Source organism: Anomaloglossus baeobatrachus, chromosome 6 (genome assembly GCF_048569485.1).
Source record: "Anomaloglossus baeobatrachus isolate aAnoBae1 chromosome 6, aAnoBae1.hap1, whole genome shotgun sequence".
Lineage (NCBI taxonomy): Eukaryota > Metazoa > Chordata > Amphibia > Anura > Aromobatidae > Anomaloglossus > Anomaloglossus baeobatrachus.
The window spans coordinates 62,124,846-62,147,665 of record NC_134358.1 but is presented as its reverse complement, the minus strand read 5'-3'; the positions used below and the strand labels follow the sequence as shown (position 1 = coordinate 62,147,665).

General features: G+C 47.5%; 1 protein-coding gene across 5 annotated transcripts in view; it reads right to left on the bottom strand.

Moving 5' to 3' along the window:
- SYBU (syntabulin) overlaps positions 1 to 22,004 on the bottom strand; it is a 51,115-nt gene extending 29,111 nt beyond the window's left edge. For 2 of the 5 annotated variants that reach the window (XM_075352943.1, XM_075352945.1), the window contains exons 1-4: positions 21,012 to 22,001; positions 20,622 to 20,684; positions 6,766 to 6,946; positions 439 to 636 (exon numbers count right to left, since the gene is read on the bottom strand). In XM_075352943.1, the coding sequence (XP_075209058.1) occupies positions 439 to 636; positions 6,766 to 6,946; positions 20,622 to 20,645 (403 nt within the window). In that variant the 5' untranslated portion in view covers positions 20,646 to 20,684; positions 21,012 to 22,001. Of the gene's footprint in view, positions 1 to 438; positions 637 to 6,765; positions 6,947 to 20,621; positions 20,685 to 20,790; positions 20,896 to 21,011 lie in introns of those variants that run through there. The other 3 variants (XM_075352946.1, XM_075352944.1, XM_075352948.1) reach the window with 3 other exon arrangements.
- Positions 22,005 to 22,820: the final 816 nt, after the last annotated feature.

Genomic DNA, 22,820 nt, shown 5'->3' with positions numbered 1-22,820 from the left:
TTAATAAAACTTGACTTCTCCGGACGCCGAATTTATCGTTTTGTGCATCAACTTGTGGGTCAACAGGTGGTTGGCGCATGGATGCCTTTGGGAGCAGATTGATGAGTGTTTTGTGTTTTTTTTTCCCTGGGACTTGCTTATATCTGCATCTTATTGATTGCCATAGTAATCATTTTCTTGCCCAATTGTGACCACAGGTCCTTATGGCAGTTGAAAGTCATGGTTCCTGCTAAAAAGTCAAGTGTCAATGAGGCCTATGAATACTTGCAAGCCTTAATTGACCACGGGGGAAACAATGTCTACAGCTTTGGATTGAACCAATCACTGGGTTTATGGAACAGGGTGCCAAATCATGCTCAAGTCATAAGGATGCAATATATTTCTATTGCTTGTGGAAGATCTACACAATAACGAAAGATCTGTGGACCTCAATTTTACCTGTCTTCAGAAATCCGCTCTTTGATTCCTTTTTGTATCGTGCCGGCTGGACATTGCCATCTGCAAAAGTGCCAACATTGACTCTCTTGTGGCTGTAGTCATCCTCACTTCCTGTGCAGAAGCCCATGGGACTCATACCAGCATCAGAGGGCGTCTTGACCGGGGACACGGACTGACTACTTGGGCAACCGGTGTCATCTAGAAAAAGAATGAAGCCAGCTTCATAAAAATCGAGCATATCTATCACAAATACTATATGGTGTCAAGCAAGGGTGGTATTAACCCTAGAACGCGCAACCATAGAAATCTACCATAGTAAACAAGCGACCTAGCAGGCCCAAGAGGCCCCAGGTATGCGTTCAAGGGTTAAGTAACCAGTCATATCTTCTAGCTACATCTTTGGAAAATATGGCTGTGTACATTACACTGAAAAAAATAATGGCGGCTGGTTGACGACAAAAAGGGAGCATTTTCCCTCGAAAGATCTTAGTTACACGAGTCCATTCTTTGATGGAGATTGTTTTGTGGGCCTTTTGAAAGCCAGTTGTGATCTCATGCCAAAAAGATTTTTTTTAATAAAAACCAGAATTAAAGGTGTTTTCCCCTACTAGAATAATGATTATCTATACCAGAACCTTCCAAAGGATGTCATGAGAAGGAAGAATTGGGCAATTTTAAAAACACTGGATAGTTTTGTTCACAGGCGAAAACAGGATCCTTCCATTTTCATAAGGATAAATCATTCATATATCAGTGGGTGGGGATCAGACACTTGGAACCACCATTAATTTTCTGTTACTAGGAGTATTAATGATCTAAGGATAAGCCAACAATATCCTAGTAGTGGAAAACCCTATAAAAAGGAGGATTATCCGGGACTAGAAATCTGACCACTTTTTTTTAGTAACAGGGAAGAGGAGAGTTGCGATGCCACCAACAACCTATGGTCAGGGATGGCAGCTTTTATGAAAGAAAACAAAAAAAGAAGCCATGTTTTTCTAATCCTGGACAACCCCTCTAATTTTCCAAGAAACAAGTACATTTGTCTTGAAAATGAAACACTTGCAGCCATCTTTTTTCAGGAAATGGGGAAAATGCAGATGAAACACATTTTTTACCAATATCTACGACAAACCTCTTATATATGGATGGTCATTTTACCTCGAGACTGAGATGTGCAGATCTGATCACCAGGGGACAATCAGTTAATCCCTGGAACCAGAATACAACCGCCTTGAAGTCTACCTTTTCTGGTCAATATCAGGTTCAACAAGTTTCAAGAACCGCAATGAAGCCATCTTACCATTTTATCCACTTATGTGGTCATAAAGTAGAGCATGTGTTTATTCCAACTTCAGAACTCCTATCAGGAAAAATTGGAGGTCCAAGGGACCCCCAGTAAATCTTTTCCTAGGGATTAGAGATGAGTGGGCACTACCATGCCAAAATGCTCAGTACTCATAACGAGCAGTCGGACACTTGGATGGACATGAGCCTTGTACTGAGTATGATGGAAGTCAATGGGTAATTCAAGCATCTTTCCGGAAGATTTCCCGACAAAATGCTCAAGTTCCCAATTGACTTCCATTCTACTCAATGCTTAATTAGAAACCATTCAAGTGCCCACCTGCTCATTATGAGTACCAAGCACTCAAGTGTGGAAGTGTGACGCCCCTAAGGCTCCAGTCGCCACAGAGTATTGCAGCTCATTTAAGCTGCGGTATTCACCTCGGTAAGGAAGGGATTAGTCACCGGTGTTCCACATTGACACCTTTCACAAAGCTTAGGAGCCCTCTCTCTGGAAAGCTGTGCTAGGGTAGGCATGGCGTGGCCAGCATGAAGCTTAGTAATGTCCTGGTTACTAGGACAGACTCCGGGGGGAGGGGATTCCACTTGGGGTAGAAATAGGAGCAAACTCACACACAATCACTAGTCAATCTACCCAAGACATCAGTTCTGGGACACTACACTAGCACCACATTCTTCTCTTCACAGGGCCTGGGGCTTGGAGCGGAGTGCTCAGCCCAGGTTCCACCCAGCAGGAAGGGCAACTCTGAAAAAGGACTTTCTTCTTTCAAACACCGGTGACTCCTAACTTATCCAGGGTTGACGAGGCCCATCACAGCAGGTGACCAGTACTACCTGGGCGAGCGACACGAACTGTGGGTAAAGACACCTGGAACCGTAGAAAACGACTGACTTATCGGCAGCGGCACCTTGCACCTCAGCGCCAAAGGCCATTGCTACTTCCCTCATCATCCTCCCCGAGCGACACCATCTCAGCTGCTACTACCATCCGCCCAGGTGGTTAATGACAGCAGCGGCTAATATCTGGCCGCATAACACAGGTGGCGTCACGAGATTTATCCTACTACTACCCCATCATCTTCCCTCCCTATTGCTGTACAGCTTTGGGCACGAGGCCAGGCAGGCCACCGCGACATCCAAGATCTCCAAACAGGCCCGGTGACTATTAGGTACAAGACCCTGTGCCTGGTAACACCTGCCCCCTGGGTGCTAAAGAAGTGCACATTCATCACTAGTGTTTAGGTGCTGAACGCTCAGTACATGATATGTATCCGGTTTGGACAGCCAGGTGTAAGGACCTAGGTACCGATGTGTCCATCACATGACCAGGACAGATCCTTAGTCACTAGTAGTATGAGATATAGGTTCCTACTGAATGACTAAGCAGATCCTGAATCCATGACAAATTGACATGGAAAGTTACTGCAAATATCGTTCCAACTACAGCTCCTAAATACATTACTGTCCGGATCACGAGATGTGATCCCCTAGCAGCCGTGTAAGCCTGCATAATGCACGATCTAAATCTTTATGACGGTGAGGCATGCCGCTCTTTCGTTTATTAGGCATCTATGGAAACAATCATAACACTTATTTGGAGATTGACTTCGCCAAATCCACCAAAAAAAAATTTGAAAAATTTCAAAAATGTAGATTTAGTACAAAAACAATGTTTTTTATTTTTCCTTGCTAGCCTCTTTGGAAACTGCAGACATTTTTTTCTTTCCAAAGTTCTAATGAACATAACGTGTCCTGGGAGTTTCCAGCAGCCGTCGTGTGCGGAGCTGCTGACTGTACAGCCAGATGCGGCCGGCAGAATGTTTTCCAGCCTGACATCTGAGCCCGGTGGTGGCCTCCAGCCAAGCACATAGATGAAGGGAAGGAGGTGGTTCTGGTGCCATGTGGTAAACACTGTCCCCCGTGTTACTTGCTGGATCGTACACGCTGGCAGTGCGGGAACGATACAAAGTACAACTGTTCACATTCAGGAGGGAGTTCACTTCTAATATTTGCCTTACTCAAAAGAACAGAACAGATGGAGCGGCTCACACAGATTTTGTGATCATTTTCGGAAACAATATTTGCCATCCCAAATTATGGACTTGGTCTCATATTCATTATGCAAAATGGAAAGTTTCTTTGTTTTGGAACTTTAGAGGAAATACTGTTATATTGATATGTCGGTTATATCACAACTAGACCAAAATTAAAGGGATTTCATATAATATTGAAGGCTCCATGCTTCTGACAGGGCACCAGTATCTTTTTATAGTCATTATCACAATCATGGGTTATATCGAGGCTTCTAGGTGTAAGGCCACATGCACACGTTACGTGTTTGGTGAGTTTTTTTACCTCAGTATTTATAGCCAAAACCGGGAGTGTAGAGAAGAAAAAAAAAAAAAAATAAATAAAAATACAGAAGTGGTGACGTGTTTCTATTATACTTTTCCCCAGATTGTTCCACTCCTGGTTTTGGCTACAAATACTGAGGTAAAAACAATAACTCAAATCCTCAGTGTGTGCACATGACTATGCGTTAAGGCCACGCAGTTCATAACAGCAAAGTGGAATACTTGGTAAATTGACGTGGAATATGATTGCATTACATTAGGTAAACTTTTGGAGTGGATGCGTTCTAAGAAAAAAAATAAATAAATTTACTCTTACTTTTTTTTTATTTTTGGGAACATTTTCACAAGATTTTCTTAATATAAACTAAAGCCGCCATCTTAAAACACCTCTTTACTGCAGTCCAGCAACCGGTATATAAGCCGCCCACTCCCTCTGCATATCCAAACTACTGTATTGCGCATGCACCGGCTATACATCTGCATGATCGGTTCCGTCCTCTCCCGGCATGGGACCTTGCTGAGGACAGAGTGACGCCTCCTTCACTGCATGAATGGCGCACCCTGGGGGGGGTTAACAGTAAGATCAGATGAAATATATACATCATATTTTTCGTTTTATAAGACGCACCCCAAATTTAGAGATAAAAAAAAAAAAAAAAAAAAAAAAAATGGGGTCCACTCCGGTGTTGTCTTACCGCACGCACGCACGGATAGCCCTCCCGATAAGCCATCTTCGGATTTTAAGAAGCACCCCTCATTTTTCTCCCAAATTTTTGGGAGAAAAAAATGCGTTTTTATAATCTGAAAAATACGAAATATCCCATTCATCCTCTCCCAGAAGTGATCTGTTTATGGTTGGCTGCATGTGGACAGAGACCCGGACTGCCCAATTAATGACCTTCATTGGAGTTCAGGTCAAGTCTGGGTTTCAAACCAAACTTTAAAGTCCAGATGAAGCCACCAAACTGAACTTCCACGGGTCCGCTCATCTTTACTCGCCAGCCATTGATTTTGGGGGGGGGGGGGGGGGGGGGGAGATTGTGGGTGCCATGTGACACAAGCCATTTTCCTTTATAGAAAGGTGAGAAGGAGTGATGAACGAACACTATCTCAGTACTCTTAAAGAGCGGGGGAATGCTCGGATGGGCGCCATGTGAGTACCGGAGTATAATCGTTAATGTGTAAATGGAAGCCAATGGGAAATCAGAGTTCCCCATTGACTTCCATTATACTTGGTACACGAGTAGCGTCCTCCGTGTGCGTCTAACTGCTCGTTACGAGTACTGAGCACCCGTGAGGAGCAAGGAAGGATACAGACAGAAAAACATTGGAATCCCGCATGACTTGTCTGTGCAAAATTCACTACAGCTCATCTCCTCCTCCAGCTCCCAATGGATTGCAGATTACAGATTTAGCGTGCAGAGAGGAAAACGGGCGAGAATACAGGGGATAAGTCACAATGTTATTCTTCATGTACACACACAGGAGAGCTCATTTTGAAAGATTACTTGCAAATAGTTACGGTACCTCTTAAAATTCCCCAAGTTTCAGCACTAAACCTATCAAGAATCATAAAATATTATGAACAGTCATACAACATTGCCTTGTTAATACTACCACGTAATGACAATATATCACACCCATATGGTACCCACATAATACTGCCATCTATTTCCCACCAATAAATGACCAATATGTCATGCAGTCCAAAAAGTCAAAAGTGACCCAAAAAAAAAAAAAAAGGGAACCTGTCTCACAATTTGGGCCCTATAAGCTGCGGCCACCACCAGTGAGCTCATATATACACAGCATGTTAGAATGCTGTATATAAGAGCCCAGGCCGCCGTGTAGAACATAAAAATCACTTTATAATACTCACCTAAACAGACGCTGCGGTGGAGTTGGGTCATATGGGCGTCTCCGTTGCCTATTCTTTCGGCCATCTTTGTCGTCCTTCTTCTGAAGCTGGGGTGCATGACGCATCCTACGGCATCCACACTCGCCAGCATTGAAGTCCTGCGCAGGCGCACTTTGATCTGCCCTGAGCAGGGCAGATCAAAGTATTGTAGTGAGTCTTGTCGGGACCAGCGAGTGTGTATGACGTAGGACGTGTCATGCACACAGGCTTCAGAAGGAGGACGAAGATGGCCGAAAGAGGAGTCACCGGTGAAAGGAGATGCCCATATGGCCCAACTCCACCACAGCGATTGTTTAGATAAGTATTATAAAGTGATTTTTAAGTTCTACACAGCGGCCTGGGCTCTTATATACAGCATGTTAGAATGCTGTATATAAGAGCCCACTGGTGGCCGCAGCTTATAGGCCCTAAATCTGCTGACAGGTTCACTGTAATGAGCCTGGCCATATGTCTTAGAATTTACACCAGATCAGAACCACAATTTGCACAGACATTCACTTTCCAAATAATACCGCCATACAATGCCGCTTAGTTCTGGGCACAGAAGTTTTACAAACTCCGCTCTTACATTATACCTGTGGAGAGGGGGCCAAGTCCTTCGGCTCCTCTAGGACTCCGAGGCCTTCTGTGATGGCGAAGGCCTCCCAAGTGTAAAACCGAACTAATGTGCCGCTGTTAAGTGTCGCCACACACACCCTCCGTTAGAGAACTCAACATTAATAATAGAAGTCCCCCATGGTTTGTTACCTGAGCAGAAGCTGTTGCTACTTATGGTCCTCGCAGATCGACTTGAAGTCAAGTTGAAGTCTTTGCTCTCCTCTTCCGAGAAAGGAGAATCAGAGGACGGGGAAAGTTTCTGCTTTGGCAAATAAGGTCTCAGCACCAGGCGGGGGATGCGGCTTCGAGCGATCTCTTTGTCTTGCATTTTCTGGTTTTTTTTTAAAAAAAAAACAAAATTAAACTGTATGCACCAAAAACTGAAAGGAATAAAAAGAATCTCGACATAATTGAGGCGTATAATGTGTATTGCTGGTGTTTCCATGGTAACAGAGGCAGAGGCTGCCGTAGCGTCTGTCAAAACGATTTACTGGCAGATTGTAACCGAAGCCCTTCATTAACACACATACAAACAGGATGAAAATAAACTAATGTAGTAATGTCTCTAGGATGGTTTACTACAAAGCTTGGGTTTCCAACCGATCTGCCAGCAAGGGGCATGCACAGAGGAAATGGTGGACCCTTAGCCAAAACCAAAGTGGGATCACAACTGCCCCAGAACAGAGGAGTCCGGCATGTAGTGTTTAAACCTCTAGTTACATACCCCTCATGAGGATGGGATCCATGATGGAGCGGTAGCTACTGGTCTGTCATGGAGGGCACCACAAGAGTATATGTAGCGCTCCTGAGCCACTCAGGGCACTACAAGGAACTAAATATGTGATGCCCCTGGACTATCAGGTCGTCACAGGGTATTGCACAATCTGCCCTCCCATGCAATATCCAAATCCTTCTTGGTTATGGGTCCCCAACTACATTATGTTGCCTACATCAGCTAATCAAAACCCTAGGTACAATCTGCACCACACCCACCAGACACCAGTGGAAGGCCTAAGTGGAATAGGGTCGCCCACTTTGGGGGGGGTTGGTTAGGGAAAGTCAGGAGTGTCAGAAGAAGGGAGAAGTGTGTTGGAAGTGAAGGAGAGAGGAGGTCAGGAGCCGGGCTCCTAGGAAGCTATCTAGGTGGCAGACGGTGGTCTGGGCCTAGAGGAGCTGGACCCCCGGTCGCAGGGGATCGTGACAAGGGGCACGGAACTGTCGAGGAGGACAGCCGGCGGCCTTGCACCATCACCGGGCTGGGACCATGGCACAACGAAGTACGTGGACCCTAGGTCAGGGAGTAGCTTTAGGCAACCTAACAATTTACCAGACGAGAATGGAGCCTTCAAGATCCGCTCTCCACCTGCTCCAAAATCGGGGTACTAGCGCAACGAGGGGGATAGGACTTTCCACTCAAACGGTCCAGAAAATCCCAAGCGTGAACCCTGAGAGCAAGCTCCCACACTTAGCCATAGTGGGGAGCGAGACCCGGCAAGTTCCATACTACCGGGACCAACAGAGAAGTAAACTTCGTGCCAAGAGGAAGGTTACGGATCACCAGGCAGCACCATTGGTGACTGGACACGAACTAGCTCCCGTCAGCGGCAGCGGTATCCAGAATTTTGGTTTATCCAGTTGTCGGTGTCAGCTTAATGGACTGAGTGAGTACGAAAGTGACCCCTTTGCTCCCTACGGCACCCCCAAACACCATCAACGAGTCCCGGGGCATCCCCCCTACCCATGGAGGGTTCTAACACCTGGTTGCCCCATTCCATCACCCCGGGTACTCCCAACTGCAGCGGTGGTACTACAAATAACCACATGACGGGTGGCGTCAAGAACTTTGACACAATCCCCTGTAAATACCCCCCCTTCATTTGAGTGGCTGCTGGCATAGGGGCGGCACACATACTCTTGGGGGTGCAGGACCTACCCCCTGGGACCTGGAGTACCAGTGCCGATACCACCAAAGCATAACCAAAATCCTAGTTCTCCACTCCACACCGGGCATAGAGGGTTAACCATGAAAGGGGATGGTCGCCTAGAGGTAGGAACGAGTCCCCGGATTAGCCAGCCTGGTGGGAGGGGGACGGAGAGTCGGTGGAACACAGTGAGGTGTGTAGATGTGCTTGAGCTGGGTCTGTGCAACAGTGATCCAGGGGCATGGGAGAGAGAGAGAAAGGTCTCCAGGGCAGATATGGACAGATACCGCTGGGACCGGAGCACGCACGGGGCAAGAGGTCCTAGATCAGGCGCCAGTTTTACATAGCTTGATAATCACCTGCACAGTGGGGACACCTTCATGGACTTCCCCAAACCAAATAATCCAGGGGCATCAGCAGTAAACTAGGATCGGGGTTCGGACATTTACCTCCCCACAGGGTCCGCACTGCCCGCCGTATGGAGAAGGAGACTAACCCCCAAAAGGGACAGTCGGGCCCCACACACTCCACGCCACAGGGACCCAACCAACAGAGTGCCAGGGACAGAGCAACCTGGGTCACTACATTGGCACTGATCCTCCATGGGACCTGAAGCAGTAATCCAAGGATCTGAGTGAGTAGAGACTGTTTGAGACAACCTGGTATGGTCTCAGTTATTGCACCTCATCTCCCAGGCACAGCCCTACCTGCGGAGGGCCTAACATCATTGCTGCTACCACCACCACCAGCTCTGGGAGTACCCACATTCAGCAGTAACAGCCACCAGAGTGACATTCCCATTTGCAACCGCCCGGGACAGAGTACCCCATTCCCTGGGCACGACATATATCCATATCTAACAATCTATATCTAACACTCATGTAACATCTGGGGACAGGCACAGGATGCTTGGGAGCTTGGATGGTATCCAGTATAGAACATTTACCTTATACCCAATCCAATATGGTAACCCATATAGTGCCCAAATAACTGCTGTCCGGACCTTCCTCTTCACCAGGGGCTTGTTGTGATGGGTCATAATTTTGTTTTTTGGTCACCTCAGCTCTATAGTACATGCATTAATATATATTATAGATTTTTTTTGTCATCATAAATTACAGCCTCTTTGAAAAGTAAGATTTTAAAATCAATCTCACTGAACACAAGCCCAACATTTTGACAGTCTTTTTTACACCCAGAACATGAAGAGGTTAATATAATGCCCCTTATAAAATCTTCAATTTTACTTTAAATTAATTTGTTAAAGCAAAAATACAACCTGCATCAAAACTACTACGGCTAGTATTTTGTATGACCTCCAGGGTTTTTAAAGGACAGCCCCCAGTCTTCTAGGCAATGAACAAGCTGGCGACATATTGTAACATCTATCTTTTTCCATTTTTCAATCACAACTCTTTTCAGAGCTTGGATGGAGAGTGATGACATCATGTCTATTCAGAATTCCCCATAGGTGTTCAGTTGGGTTAAGATCAGGAGACACTTTGCCACTAAATCAGTTTCACCGTGTTCTTCCGAAATGCAGAAGTGGCCTTATGAGAGCATCTTCTCTTTCTATATAGAACAGTACATTTGGGAATTTATATGGTCATCCATGAAATGTAACTCCTGAAATCCACAGTTCTCATACAGCCCAACATAAGGACACTGCCACCCCCACCACGTCTCACCGTAAATGTGATGCCCTGGACTAGTCAGGTCGTCCCAGGTAGTCACACACAACACAACACCACACCACTCTCCGAGTTAGGTAACATCAGTCAAACTTAAAAGCCTTGTCACCACCCTCCAGGTTTGATGTCCACACCAGGGGGGGTGGAGCCAGGCGGTTGGCTCCACCCACCGAGGAGTTCACAGGCCTGGAGGCGGGAACCTAAGTAGTCTAGCTCAGGCTCTGGAGGAGTCAAGTTCAAGTCGAGTGTAGAGCAGACAAGTTCACGGGCAGTCCTGTGTCCAGGCTGCCCAGAGACTACCAGGTGGCTGGGTCGTAGCCCAGTCGCCACTGGCAAGGAGGCAGATGGTAGTGGCCGCCTGCAGGAGACAAGGAAAATGACCGGTGGAACCGTAAGGGACCGGGACAGGATAGTGGCCCGCCGGAATCGAACCGGGGAGCCAACTAGATACCGGACCACCAGGCAGGGTACTCAGACCCCGAACTAGGCTAGAAGCCACCAACATAGTCAAATTAACTACTTGCGGTCTGGACCTCAGGGGTTCATTCCCACCTAAGTCCCGATTGAAGGCAACAGCCCAACAATTCCGGATAAGTGCCACCGCCAAGGGCAAGAGATCCAAAGGGCCAGCGTCTGCGGGCAAACTGGCTCCTACGACAGATACACGTCGGGGAGCGGACTACCGTGTCCAGGAGTCAAGATACACACACACACACAGAGGTGCAGGAGAAAGGCGGACATTGCAAACCTAATCTGGGAAAAGCTGCAGCCGGCTGCGGGCCCCGTTCATTACTCAGTTTGGTTTACCATTGACTCCAGTGTCTTGTGTCAGAGTGAGTACACCAGTGCCATCAGGCACCGTGCCGCGCTGCACCGCAACACTATACCCTCCACCCGGGCCCCGGCCCGCCGGACCCCGGGAACAACATCCCCTACCCACGGAGGGGGTCAACACCTAGCTGCGCTACTACACCGCTCCTGGGGGTCCCCATACCTTCACCGCAGTGGTGGTGTCTACAATCACCACAACCCGTGGGTGGCTTCAAAAACTATCATTTGGAACCAAACACCCACATCCCCGCGTGTAGCGCCAAATCCCTTGCAGAGCAAGTAGCCCCCGGGTGCGTGAGAGGCTCGAGCCACCACCTGCAGTGCAAGCACAGATCCAAGTGGCTCGGCGGTCGTAGCAGAGCCCGTGGGGCGGTACACATGCATGTACATTTCTTTGGGCTCAGAGTCCTCACCTTTGAGATGTCACACATTTTGAAGTCATCAGTTCCACAAACATATGTTGGTCTCATCACTCCACAGTATAGCATCTCAATGGTCTTCACATTTTACAATATGGACCCTGACAAACTGTGGGCGACTTTTTGGTCCATGGGCTTTAAGACTAAAGGCCCCGTCACACACAGAGATAAATCTTTGGCAGATCTGTGGTTGCAGTGAAATCATGGACATATTGTTCCATTTGTACACAGCCACAAACCTGGCACTGATTGTCCACAATTTCACTGCAACCACAGATCTGCCAAAGATTTATCTGTGTGTGACAGGGCCTTAAGACTTTTTTTGTGGACGACACCCATACATGCAATTCCACTGTATTGGGAAACCCTCACCCAGATTTGCCTTTCTACTTTAGCTAATTGCAGCGAACTTGCATATCTATTTTCTTCAGTCCTCATTAGGAGACGCTCATATTTCTTTGTTGTCCTGAAAGTCTTCAAGATGGTTGCCGTTCCAACTTTGCTAAATTTCTGTGTCACTTTTGCTACAATATTCTGATGGATTCATGAATATTTGTACTTGCCTGTCGTTAAATTCTTGTTGATTAGAATTTTAGAAGTCTAAACTTTAGCTTTTCTCTTAAATCTTTCATAGCGGTGTAATCATTTGGGCAAAACAACAAGTCCTGTTTGGAATTAATGGCCCAAATTTGTGGTAGTACTTTGTTATATGGTATCCCATGGAAAATGTTGGTTCTGACAGCAAGCTAAGAAGTTTTCTGGCCAACCTGTCGGGGTGTACTCATTTATCCTGAGCAATATAATACATTTATTAATGAAATAACCCTTTTTTTATTTTTTTTCGGTTGGCGGAAGACGACACACCAAAAGTAATAACTGAAGGAATATCTTTGTGCAAATGCCCTTCTGATTGCAATTCCAGTGGTTGTAACTGGTGTTGAACGAGTAGCTAACTAGTCGTACTCGCTATGCTGTTAGCGAGTACTGTCCGCTACTCACACATTCGTTACGAGTAGCGGGCACAATGTAAGTCAAATGAAAAATACTCGCTAAGTAGTGAGTAACTTGAAAGCCGTACTATTCGCTACTGGCACGAAACGTACGGCTTTCGGGTTACTTGCTACTTAGAAGGTATTTACCATTGACTTACATTGTGCCCGCTACTCGTAACGAATGTGTGAGTAGTGGACAGTACTCGCTAACAGCACAGGGAGTACAAATAGTTAAATACTCGCACAACACTACTTGTAACTTCAGTTATTTCTTATGGGAAAAAACAAAAAACAGAATTATATAGAAAGTTATTTAGGGCTCTGTCACATTAATAACTGATTTTAAGCCCTATTTCCATGTTATTTGCATTGTGCAGTTGTACATCTTTAGCTGCGACTACATAACTACATAATGACTAAGTCTTTGTTTTCTATCATCTTCTGCTTGTTCATTAATAGCTTAGTATCATATATATATATATATATATCTCATTGAATTATTGGCGGTGACAATTTAAAGCACATATGTAAATGAGCATGATATAACTAGGCCTTTGAGCTTATGGAAAATTCAATATAAAGCTTCCATTACACAATGCAGTTAATTAAATGTCTATGCTCACAGGAAGCAATCACTGGCCAACCTTGCCTCTGGCCATCACAGGGACATCCAGACTGTCCAATCATTCATAGAAAGAAATATGCGGCTCCAAGGACAATAGTGAGGTGGTCTAATAGGTGATTTGTAAATAAACCATAAAATAAATAAAAACGCCAGACTAATCGGCTCCGTCATCAGTTGTATAAGATAATGTTCCGCTAAAGCTTTGGAGGACCAACAGAGGTTCTTCAGTGGGCCACTGCATTATTTAGGGAGAAGGGGGGGTGGGGGGGTTGGGGGAGACACAAAAGGACTGTTCAGACTAAGCACAGACATGCTCTTCACAGCCAAAGAGTGTGGGGCGTCTTCTCACCTACTTGTTGTCCAGTTTATCTCCGCCCTCCTATTACTTGATGCAACACTATTGAAGTCATGAAACCTCTCCTAAATTTTTTCAAGCACATTGTTTCCCAACTCCAGTCCTCAGGACCACCAACAGGGATTTCCATTGCATTGCAGAGGTGTTTGAATCACCACCTGTGCAATAGTGAGGAAATACTGAAAACATGTGTGGTGCCCTGGACAAGCCAGGTCATCACAGGTACTACACCAACACACCCCACACCCCGGCTAGGCACACTGAAGTCAAACAAAAATCCTTGTTGCCTTCCTCCAGGGGCTGATGTCCACACCGGGGGGTGGGCCAGGTGGTTGGCCCCGCCCACCGAGGAGTTCACAGTCCTGGAGGCAGGAAAAGCGATCACTTTGGAGTTGGAGTTGAGTTAGGGAAGTGGCAGTAGAGGAGACTGACCGTGTCCGGGTGTGTGGCCCGGGCACATACAGCAAGGTTGGCAGACGGTGGTGACCGTCTGCAGGAGAGGCTGATTGGAGTGAACAGTAAGGATCAGGGACGGGCGGTGACCCGCCGGTACCGGATCGGGGAGTGAAGAGAAGCCAGCACCATTCGGCAGGGCCTACGGACCCCGACCAGGCTAGGAGTCGCCATAAAACTGGTCAAATACGTTAGCGAAGGGAACCTCCGGGGTTTCCCAGCAGTCAAGACCCGATTGAAGGTAACAGCTCACACCGTAAAGGGAAACAGTCACCGCCAAGGCTACAGTTCCCAGGGCCAGAGCCTGCAGGCAAAAGGGGCTCTTTCAGCCTCCATCCAAGCTGGGGAGCGGGTTACCGATGGGAAGCCATTGGAGCCGTAAACACAACACAGGTGCAGGGAAAGGCAGTCACCATCAACCTACCGGGAGGAAAACAACCACAGCAGTCTGTGGGACCCGTCCATCCAGCCGTTTGTTTGACCAGAGACTCCGTGTGAATTACTGGCTGAGTGAGTACCACCGTGCCGTGCGGCACAGCGCTGCCCCCCCCGCGACCCTGCACCTCACTGGGCCCCGGGACAACCAACCCCCCTACCCACGGAGGGGAGAACCAACACCCAAGCTGCTCCCTGTCATCGCTCCCGGGATCCCCGTCCAGAGCAGCGGTGGTGTCACAACTTCACCACAACCGTGGGTGGCGTCACGGACAATATACCTAAACCAAACCACCCCCTTTCACTCATGGGCGAGGAACGCCGCTCGAGTCCCCGGGATCCGGCCCACCGTTCGAGCCACCACCGAGCAGCAGCAGCAGCAGCCGGACCAGAGCAGTGGGTGAGCGCAGCGTCCCCTCCTCCGCTAGCGACACATGCACGATTGGTGGCCCCTGAGGACTGGAGTTGGGAGAACACTCTTTTAGAGTACTGCAGCCGGCCCAAAAAATATGCATGGGGCTACGCTGCAGTCAGAGAGAAATGCAAACATTTTTATGGAGGTCAGAAGTGTAACTTGACTCTTCTGAGCTCCAAATGTAAAATCTGACAAGGTTCCCTATCTACTAGGTGTTACTTGTAAGACTGGAGTCATCATATGAGGCAGGGGGGCATTTGAGCCCCATCAGACAGTGCCACTTGACTGCAACTGTTAGCCCTATATTACCCATAGTGACGCCTGTTTACTAGGCCGTAGAATAGGTCAGTTCTACCAATGCCAAGTGTAGTCCAGCAGCCCAAACATGCTGCCCCCGAAATATATAACGTCTCATAGTTCTCTTCGTCTTCTCTGTTCCAAGGTGATTAAATATACAGAGAAAGGACAAGTCCTTTGGCACCAAGAATAAAAGACATCCTGCACATCGGTTGTACACATGCAGCCATTTACTTTACCAACAGGAAAGGATCTCCGTAATCTGCCAAATATCTCCATAATTGTAGGTTTACAATTACTGCTCAGTACTAGAGGATGTGGACTTTATTTCACGGAACTGCCTTTGGTTTCAGTTGTGTGTGATAAAAGCAATATATTATCCTGGAATTACACATATATAAAAAGAAATATAAAATTATAAATTCTTCCCAGGCTGTGGAAGCAGAGGCCAGCAGACGGCCATATTACAGCTCCACACAAGCGCTGGTATGTAGAGAGCTGCATAACGAGCCTTCAAATCCCTTAGAGGAGTTTGGCCTCGGTCAGACGTCCGAGCATCACCGTGTAATCACCGACCACACTACACAGACTGGCCATGGGTTTCCTTACCCGAACTCTGCAGCCCTATAGGCACGTATTAGGTGGCCGAGTTCCGGTAAGGTGACCCACAGTCAGTCCCGAGCATTGTGGTCAGTGATTAGACCATGATGCTCAGTCGTCTGAACAAGGCCTTAGGGTTCATTTATATTTTCAGAAAAACTTCATTCTCGTAAGTAAAAGAGTTCCTCCAGCTTCTCCAATTTAACAGTCTAAAAAAAAAATGGATTGCATTTGGCTGGCATCTGAGTGCTGTCCAGTTTTTTTTTTCCTTGGACAGATAGGCAATTTTGCCTAGCCTTCTTGGTCCGTGAAAAACCACAGACATGTGAACAGCCCCATTCCCTATTGTAGGTGCAACTGGTGTCCATAAAAACCACAAAAGAACGCGAAAAACGAACGTCTGAATAGGTTTTGGACTCCTCCATTTGTCCCATCAGTATTTTCCAAAGATAGATCTTGTAGTTATAGTCTAAAGGCCGCCTTACACGCTGCGATATCGTTACCGCCCCCGTCGGTTGTATGTCACGGGCAAATCGCTGCCCGTGGCGCACAACATCGCTTGGACCCGTGACACTACTTACCTGCCTAGCGTCGTCGCTGTGACCGGCGAACCGCCTCCTTTCTAAGGGGGCAGTTCGTTCGGCGTCACAGCGACATCACCAAGCGGCCGCCCAATAGAAGCAGAGGTGGTGATGAGCGGGACGAACATCCCGCCCACCTCCTTCCTTCCTCATGGGCAGCCGCAGGTACGATGTGGTTCCTCGTTCCTGCGGTGTTACACATAGCGATGTGTGCTGCCGCAGGAACGACGAACAACCTGCGTGCTCAACAGCAACGATATTTGGGAACTGGACAGCGTGTCAACGATCAACGATAAGGTGAGAATTTTTGATAGTTAGCGGTCGCTCGTACGTGTCACATGCAACGACGTCGCTAACGAGAACGGATGTGCGTTACGAATTCCGTGACCCCAACAACATCGCGTTAGCGATGTCGTAGAGTGTAAAGCGGCCTTTAGGGACTGTTCATATGTTTTTTGTATACAGACAAGTTTGGGTCATAAGACCCGTGACTGAACAACCGCATAGGGATATATGAGATTTTCCAGTTCGAATTGAGACCTGTGATGAATCCACACATCGTGAACCCGTGCTCAGACCTTGACGAGGGACATGTGAAACAAACTTGATAGAGGGGCGTCCCCCAATAAGGGCCCTTATATTAGCTGGAGGAGCTATGCAAGTTGTGTCTCAATCTGGAGGACCCAGTATGTCCACACATTACATGGAGAGCTTTTTATAGGGGTTCTCCAGGCAAAATTTGACAACTACCTGGAGATTAGATACTGAAAATAAAAAATATGAAGTCAGGCTCACCTGTTGTCACTAAAATTGATCCAGTAGAGATCATGGGATGCACTGGAAGCGGTGTCACCATTTAACAGACCACCAGACCACCCAAGTGTGTGATATACTACAGTGGTCAGGTGATCCATATGTCAAGAGAGAAAAAAAAACAAAAAAAAAAAAAAAAAAACAAACACAAAACCCAAACACCAAACAACATTTAATGATGCACGGTTCAAGTTGCCTGACTGCTGCCTATCAAAAATCCCAGCTATCTTGTAGCTAGTTGAATGATGGCGTCATTGCTTCCAGGGCCGATGCAATCATGAGTGGCCTGTGCTGGATTCAGAAAGTAACAAACCCCAACATTTACCACAACCAGCATTAACTCAACCTGGCTGAACAATCTCCCATAGTGAGAGACTGTTAATCACTAGTGATGAGCGGGAACTACCATGCTCAGTACTCGTAACTAGTGATGAGCGGGCACTACCATGCACGGGTGCTCAGTACTCGTAACTAGTGATGAGCGGGAACTACCATGCTCAGGTGCTCGGTTCTCGTAACTAGTGATGAGCGGACGGTCTGCATTTAACCAAGGGGGAATGTGGCGCCCTGGACTAGCCAGGTCGTCACAGGTACTGCAACAACACATCCCAAACCCTGAGATAGGCACACCAGTCACACACAAATCCTTGTTGCCTCCCTCCAGGGGCTGATGTCCACAACAGGTGGGGTGGAGCCAGGCGGTTGGCCCCACCCACTGAGGATTTCACAGTCCTGGAGGCAGGAAAGGAATAGAGTTCAGTTAGGGAGAGTGAAAGAGAAGGAGTGAAGTGGTAGTAGAGGAGCAGACTGACCGTGTCCGGGTACGTGGCCCGGGCACCGAGAGCAAGGTTGATAGACGGTGATTGCCGTCTGCAGGAGAGGCTAATTGACGCGGAACCGTAGGACCAGGGACGGGCGGTGGCCCACTGGTACCGAACCATGGAGCGAAGAGAAGCCAGCACCAACCGGCAGGGCCTGCGGACCCCGACCAGGCTTGGAGTCGCCGTTAAACTGGTCAAATCCGTTAGCGACCGGAACCTAAGGGGTTTCATAGCAGGAAAGACCCGACTGAAGGCAACCGTCCAAACCGAGAAAGGGAAATACAACTACCGCCACAGTTAGAATTCCCAGGGCCAGAGCCTGCGGGCAAAAGGGGCTCCTCTGGCCCATATCCAAGCTGGGGAGCGGGTTACCAGTGGGAAGCCATCGGGACCGAAGATACACAACAGGTGCAGGGAAAGACAGCCACCACCAACCTACCGGGAGTAACTACCGCAGCCGGCTGCGGGACCCGTCCATCCAGCCGTTTGTTTTACCGGAGACTGGGTGGGTGGGTGGCGTCACGGACCAACTCCCCAAACCCAAATCACCCCTTTCACTGCACGGGCGAGGAGCGCCGCTCGAGTCCCCGGATCCGGCCCACTGCTCGAGCCACCGAGCAGCAGCGCCGGACCTGAGCGCCAGCGAGGGCGCAGTGACGGCGGCATCCTCCCCGCCCGCGACAACTACCATGCTCGGGTGTTCTGTACTCGTAACTAGTGATGAGCGGGCACTACCATGCACGGGTGCTCAGTACTTGTAACTAGTGATGAGCGGGCACTACCATTCTCAGTACTTGTAACTAGTGATGAGCGGGCACTACCATGCTCAGGTGCTCTGTACTCGTAACTAGTGATGAGCGGGCACTACCATGCACAGGTGTTCTGTACACATAACTAGTGATGAGCGGGCACTACCATGCACGGGTGTTCTGTACACATAACTAGTGATGAGCGGGCACTACCATGCACGGGTGTTCTGCACACATAACTAGTGATGAGCGGGCACTACCATGCACGGGTGTTCTGTACACATAACTAGTGATGAGCGGGCACTACCATGCTCGGTCCTCAATCAGTACTTGGATGCTCGGATGAACGTGACTCAAGTAACCGAGTATAATGGAAGTCAATCGGAAGATTTCCTGGAAAAATGCTAACGTTCCCCATTGACTTCCATTATACTCGGATATTCCGAGCATCCAACTGCTCTTAATGAGCACCTGAACATGGTAATGCTCGCTCATCACTATTAATCACTTCTAGCGTTGCTGGGAGAAGCTGGCCTGTGGACTAGTCTTGTCTCCAAATAGTTGTGTAGCCAAGCTCAGATTTAGACTGTCCTCTTAATGAGGATTGTGTAATGACATTTCTCCTGTGGTGGCGCTGATTCCCCTACAAATAACGGATTGCAGGAGAGTCTAGCCTCATTGGACCCGCCCAACCAAAAAATACAATCCAAAGTCAACAACTCCTTTCGGATGCCTCCACAAGCTTTAAATAATAGTTGTATAACATTTCCTCTATTTTCCAGGCTCCCCTGGAGATTTCGGGGCCTGGTGCCGTTACACTACAGCCAAGATGCAACACCGTCCAGAAAACAGGAGCCAGAGCCAGTAATATGTTCCTAGGAAGCGGGAGACATCCATGTGAGAACTATTACACCAGGCTGCTAGGCTACATTTGGGATGTACAAATAAAAAAAATAAAATAAATAAAAAACACAAAGAAAACCCATTTTAATATGGACCCGTATTTACCTAGCAAGGTGAGAAGACAAAGATCACAATTAAAAGAAAAAAAAAAAAACAAAAAACACAAACACAGAATAAATGCACACACGAGCCAGCTGCATTGGATTTTGTGCTCACACGACCATTTGTCATCCAGGGGGATGATAGAAGTATCAATGCGTCATTCACAAACATTTAGTAGATCTATTAGACCTTTTTCCAGATGCCTATTTTTTTCTTATACGCTTGTAATATATAATTTATATTTATGATAATATTAAGAAAGGAGCAGGGAAAAAAAAAAAAAAAAAAAGTGCCAAGAATTTTTTTTTTCTAGCAAAAAAAAAAGACAGGATAAATATCCGAGCTTTCCAACATTGAAAAGGGTCATGATCAGAATCAAAAATCAGATTTTTTTTTTATGTAGCCTTTTTGCAGCTCCGTAGACCATACTGCGTAGATGTTTGAGCTATGAGAAAGACATCTGAACGAGGCCGTATAGAAAGCAAATTACGTCATCTCTAGTCTGATTGAAGATGTGGCTTCGAATTCACGGTGTTGCATTAACAAATAAAAAATTGCTTCAAATATATATTATATTATATATTTTTTTTTAAAATATGCCACAAAAAAAAAAAAAAAAAAAAAAAAAAGAAGAAGAAAACTGAAAATTGCCATGATGCTTTACAATCAGAACTGCAAAGGGTTACACCTCACCCCAGAGCACAACCGAGCGGCATCCACCATAGAACAAGAAGCCAAACATTACAAAATGGAGAATAATAATAAATGCCACATAAAACAGCAGACTGCAGCCAACCATACTGGGATATAATATAATATAATATAATATAATATAATATAATATATATATATATATATATATATATATATATATATATATATATATATATATATATATATATATATATATATATATATATATATATATATTTTACACATACATACACACACATGCATATATACAGACACAATCCTCAGGGAGCGCTCATGCGTGGTCCTTACCTTGCGGTCTTGCAGGGGTCCCATGGTCCACCCCACCCCAGATCAGCAGAGGCAGTGCTCACCCTGTGTATGGACAGAAGACAATGAGATGACACAAAGTGCAGCTCCTAATTCCCATCACTGACACTTGTTGACTCAGGACCACAGCCCCCATGCTTTGGGTGTTCACCTCGTCTCCTTCAGTGACTCCAATGTCCTTCTCACAAATGGCAAAATCCAAACCCTCCAACCATCCAGCCCCTTCCCCTAAATAATTGCATTAATTGACTCTGCCTTGATTAATTATGCCAATTAGCCAGGTCCGTACAATTGCATCAGCCTGTTCTATAGTGACACACTGTAGCAGAATGTCCCCAATATCAGTTACCTGCTGCTGTCCCTTCCTCTTACCTGGGCTCCTGGCTGCTCTCCAGACAGTGGTGCACTGCAGCTGACACAATGCTGTCTGCAGCCTTCCTCCTCCTTCTCTTCCTCCTCCTCCAGCAGCAGCACACACCTCACTGGCTGCAGAGCTGATGTCTTCCCAGAGACAGGGCTGAACTGCCACAGCTGTCCTGTCAGAGCGGTACTGTTCTATCAGGGCTCTGCTGTCAGGGCTGAGATGGGCTGTCAGGGCTGGGCTGTCAAGGCTGGGCTATCAGAGCTGTGCTGTGCTGTCAGAGCTGTACTGTGCTGCCAGGGTTGTGCTGTCAGGAGGGAACTGTGTTGTCAGAGGTGAGCTGTCAGGGCTGTGCTGCCAGGGCTGAGCTGTCAGAGGTGAGCTGTCAGGGCTGAGCTGTGCTGTCAGGGCTGAGCTGTGCTGTCAGGGCTGAGCTGTGCTGTCAGGGCTGTGCTGTCAGAGGTGAGCTGTGCTGCCAGGGTTGAGCTATCAGGGCTGAGCTGTGCTGTGAAGGCTGTGCTTTCATAGGTGAGCTATCAGGGCTGAGCTGTGCTGTCAGAGCTGTGCTGTCATAGGTGAGTTATCAGGGCTGAGCTGTGCTGTCAGAGCTGTGCTGTCATAGGTGAGTTATCAGGGCTGAGCTGTGCTGTCAGGGCTGAGCTGTCATAGGTGAGCTATTAGGGCTGAGCTGTGCTGTCAGGGCTGAGCTGTGCTGTCAGGGCTGAGCTGTGCTGTCAGGGCTGAGCTGTCGGAGCTGTCAGGGCTGAGCTGTCAGAGCTGTCAGTCCTGAGCTGTCAGTACCGAGCTGTCAGGGCTGTACTGTCAGTCCTGTACTGTCAGTCCGGAGCTGTCGGAGGTGTCAGTCCTGAGCTGTCAGTCCGGAGCTGTCGGAGGTGTCAGTCCTGAGCTGTCAGGGCTGAGCTGTCGGAGCTGTCAGTCCTGATCTGTGGGAGCTGTCAGGGCAGTACTGTCAGTCCCGAGCTGTCGGAGCTGTCAGTCCTGAGCTGTCAGGGCTGAGCTGTCGGAGCTGCCAGGGCTGTGCTTGCTGCAGAGCTGCCTCCCTCTGGCTGTGGATCAGGTCATCACACTTCTGTGCACATGATGCTCCGTGTCACTGGGGAATGACACAGCAGAGCGGGATCAGTGCAAACACAAAGCGTTCTTACAGGCGGAGCGTAAATATCCAGTGAATAATCGGACGGCGCGGTGGTAACAGCGTAATGAGAGTCACATATTAGATTAATGTTGAAGTCACACAATTTCCTCAGACCATTTAAATGCTTTGTAAAAAAAAATGCCATGAGTTTTTCCTATATAGAAGGCTATGGGGAACAGCATAAAACGCCATGCTGTGCTCAGAGGAAAAACTTTAACGCTTGGATGTCATTCAGCCATCTATGTTTCACGTACACTGATGGTCAGGTATTGTGCTGCCAGGGTTGGTGCATGATCATCAGGTACAGTGCTGATGTGGCGCCCCTGAGACTCTGGTCGCCACAGGGTACTGCACCTCAATTAAGGTGCAGTATCTATGTGGCGCCTCTGAGTATATCGGTGTGCCACAGGGTACTGCAATCCTACCCAGGGTGCAGGACCAACGCCCCCATGGATCCAGGTTCTTAAGAAGCCGGTGTAACTAACATCAGCACAAAATCCCAATCACACCTCACATCACGACCTGTCAGACACACCAAGCGGAATAAGGACACCCACCTAGGGTTCAGGCAGACTGGTGGGAGGGAAGTTCTGGTCAGTTGAGTCTAGAGAGTCGAGTGAGAGTCCTCAAGGAGTGAGGAGCTGGGGAGTAGTAGCTCACGGGG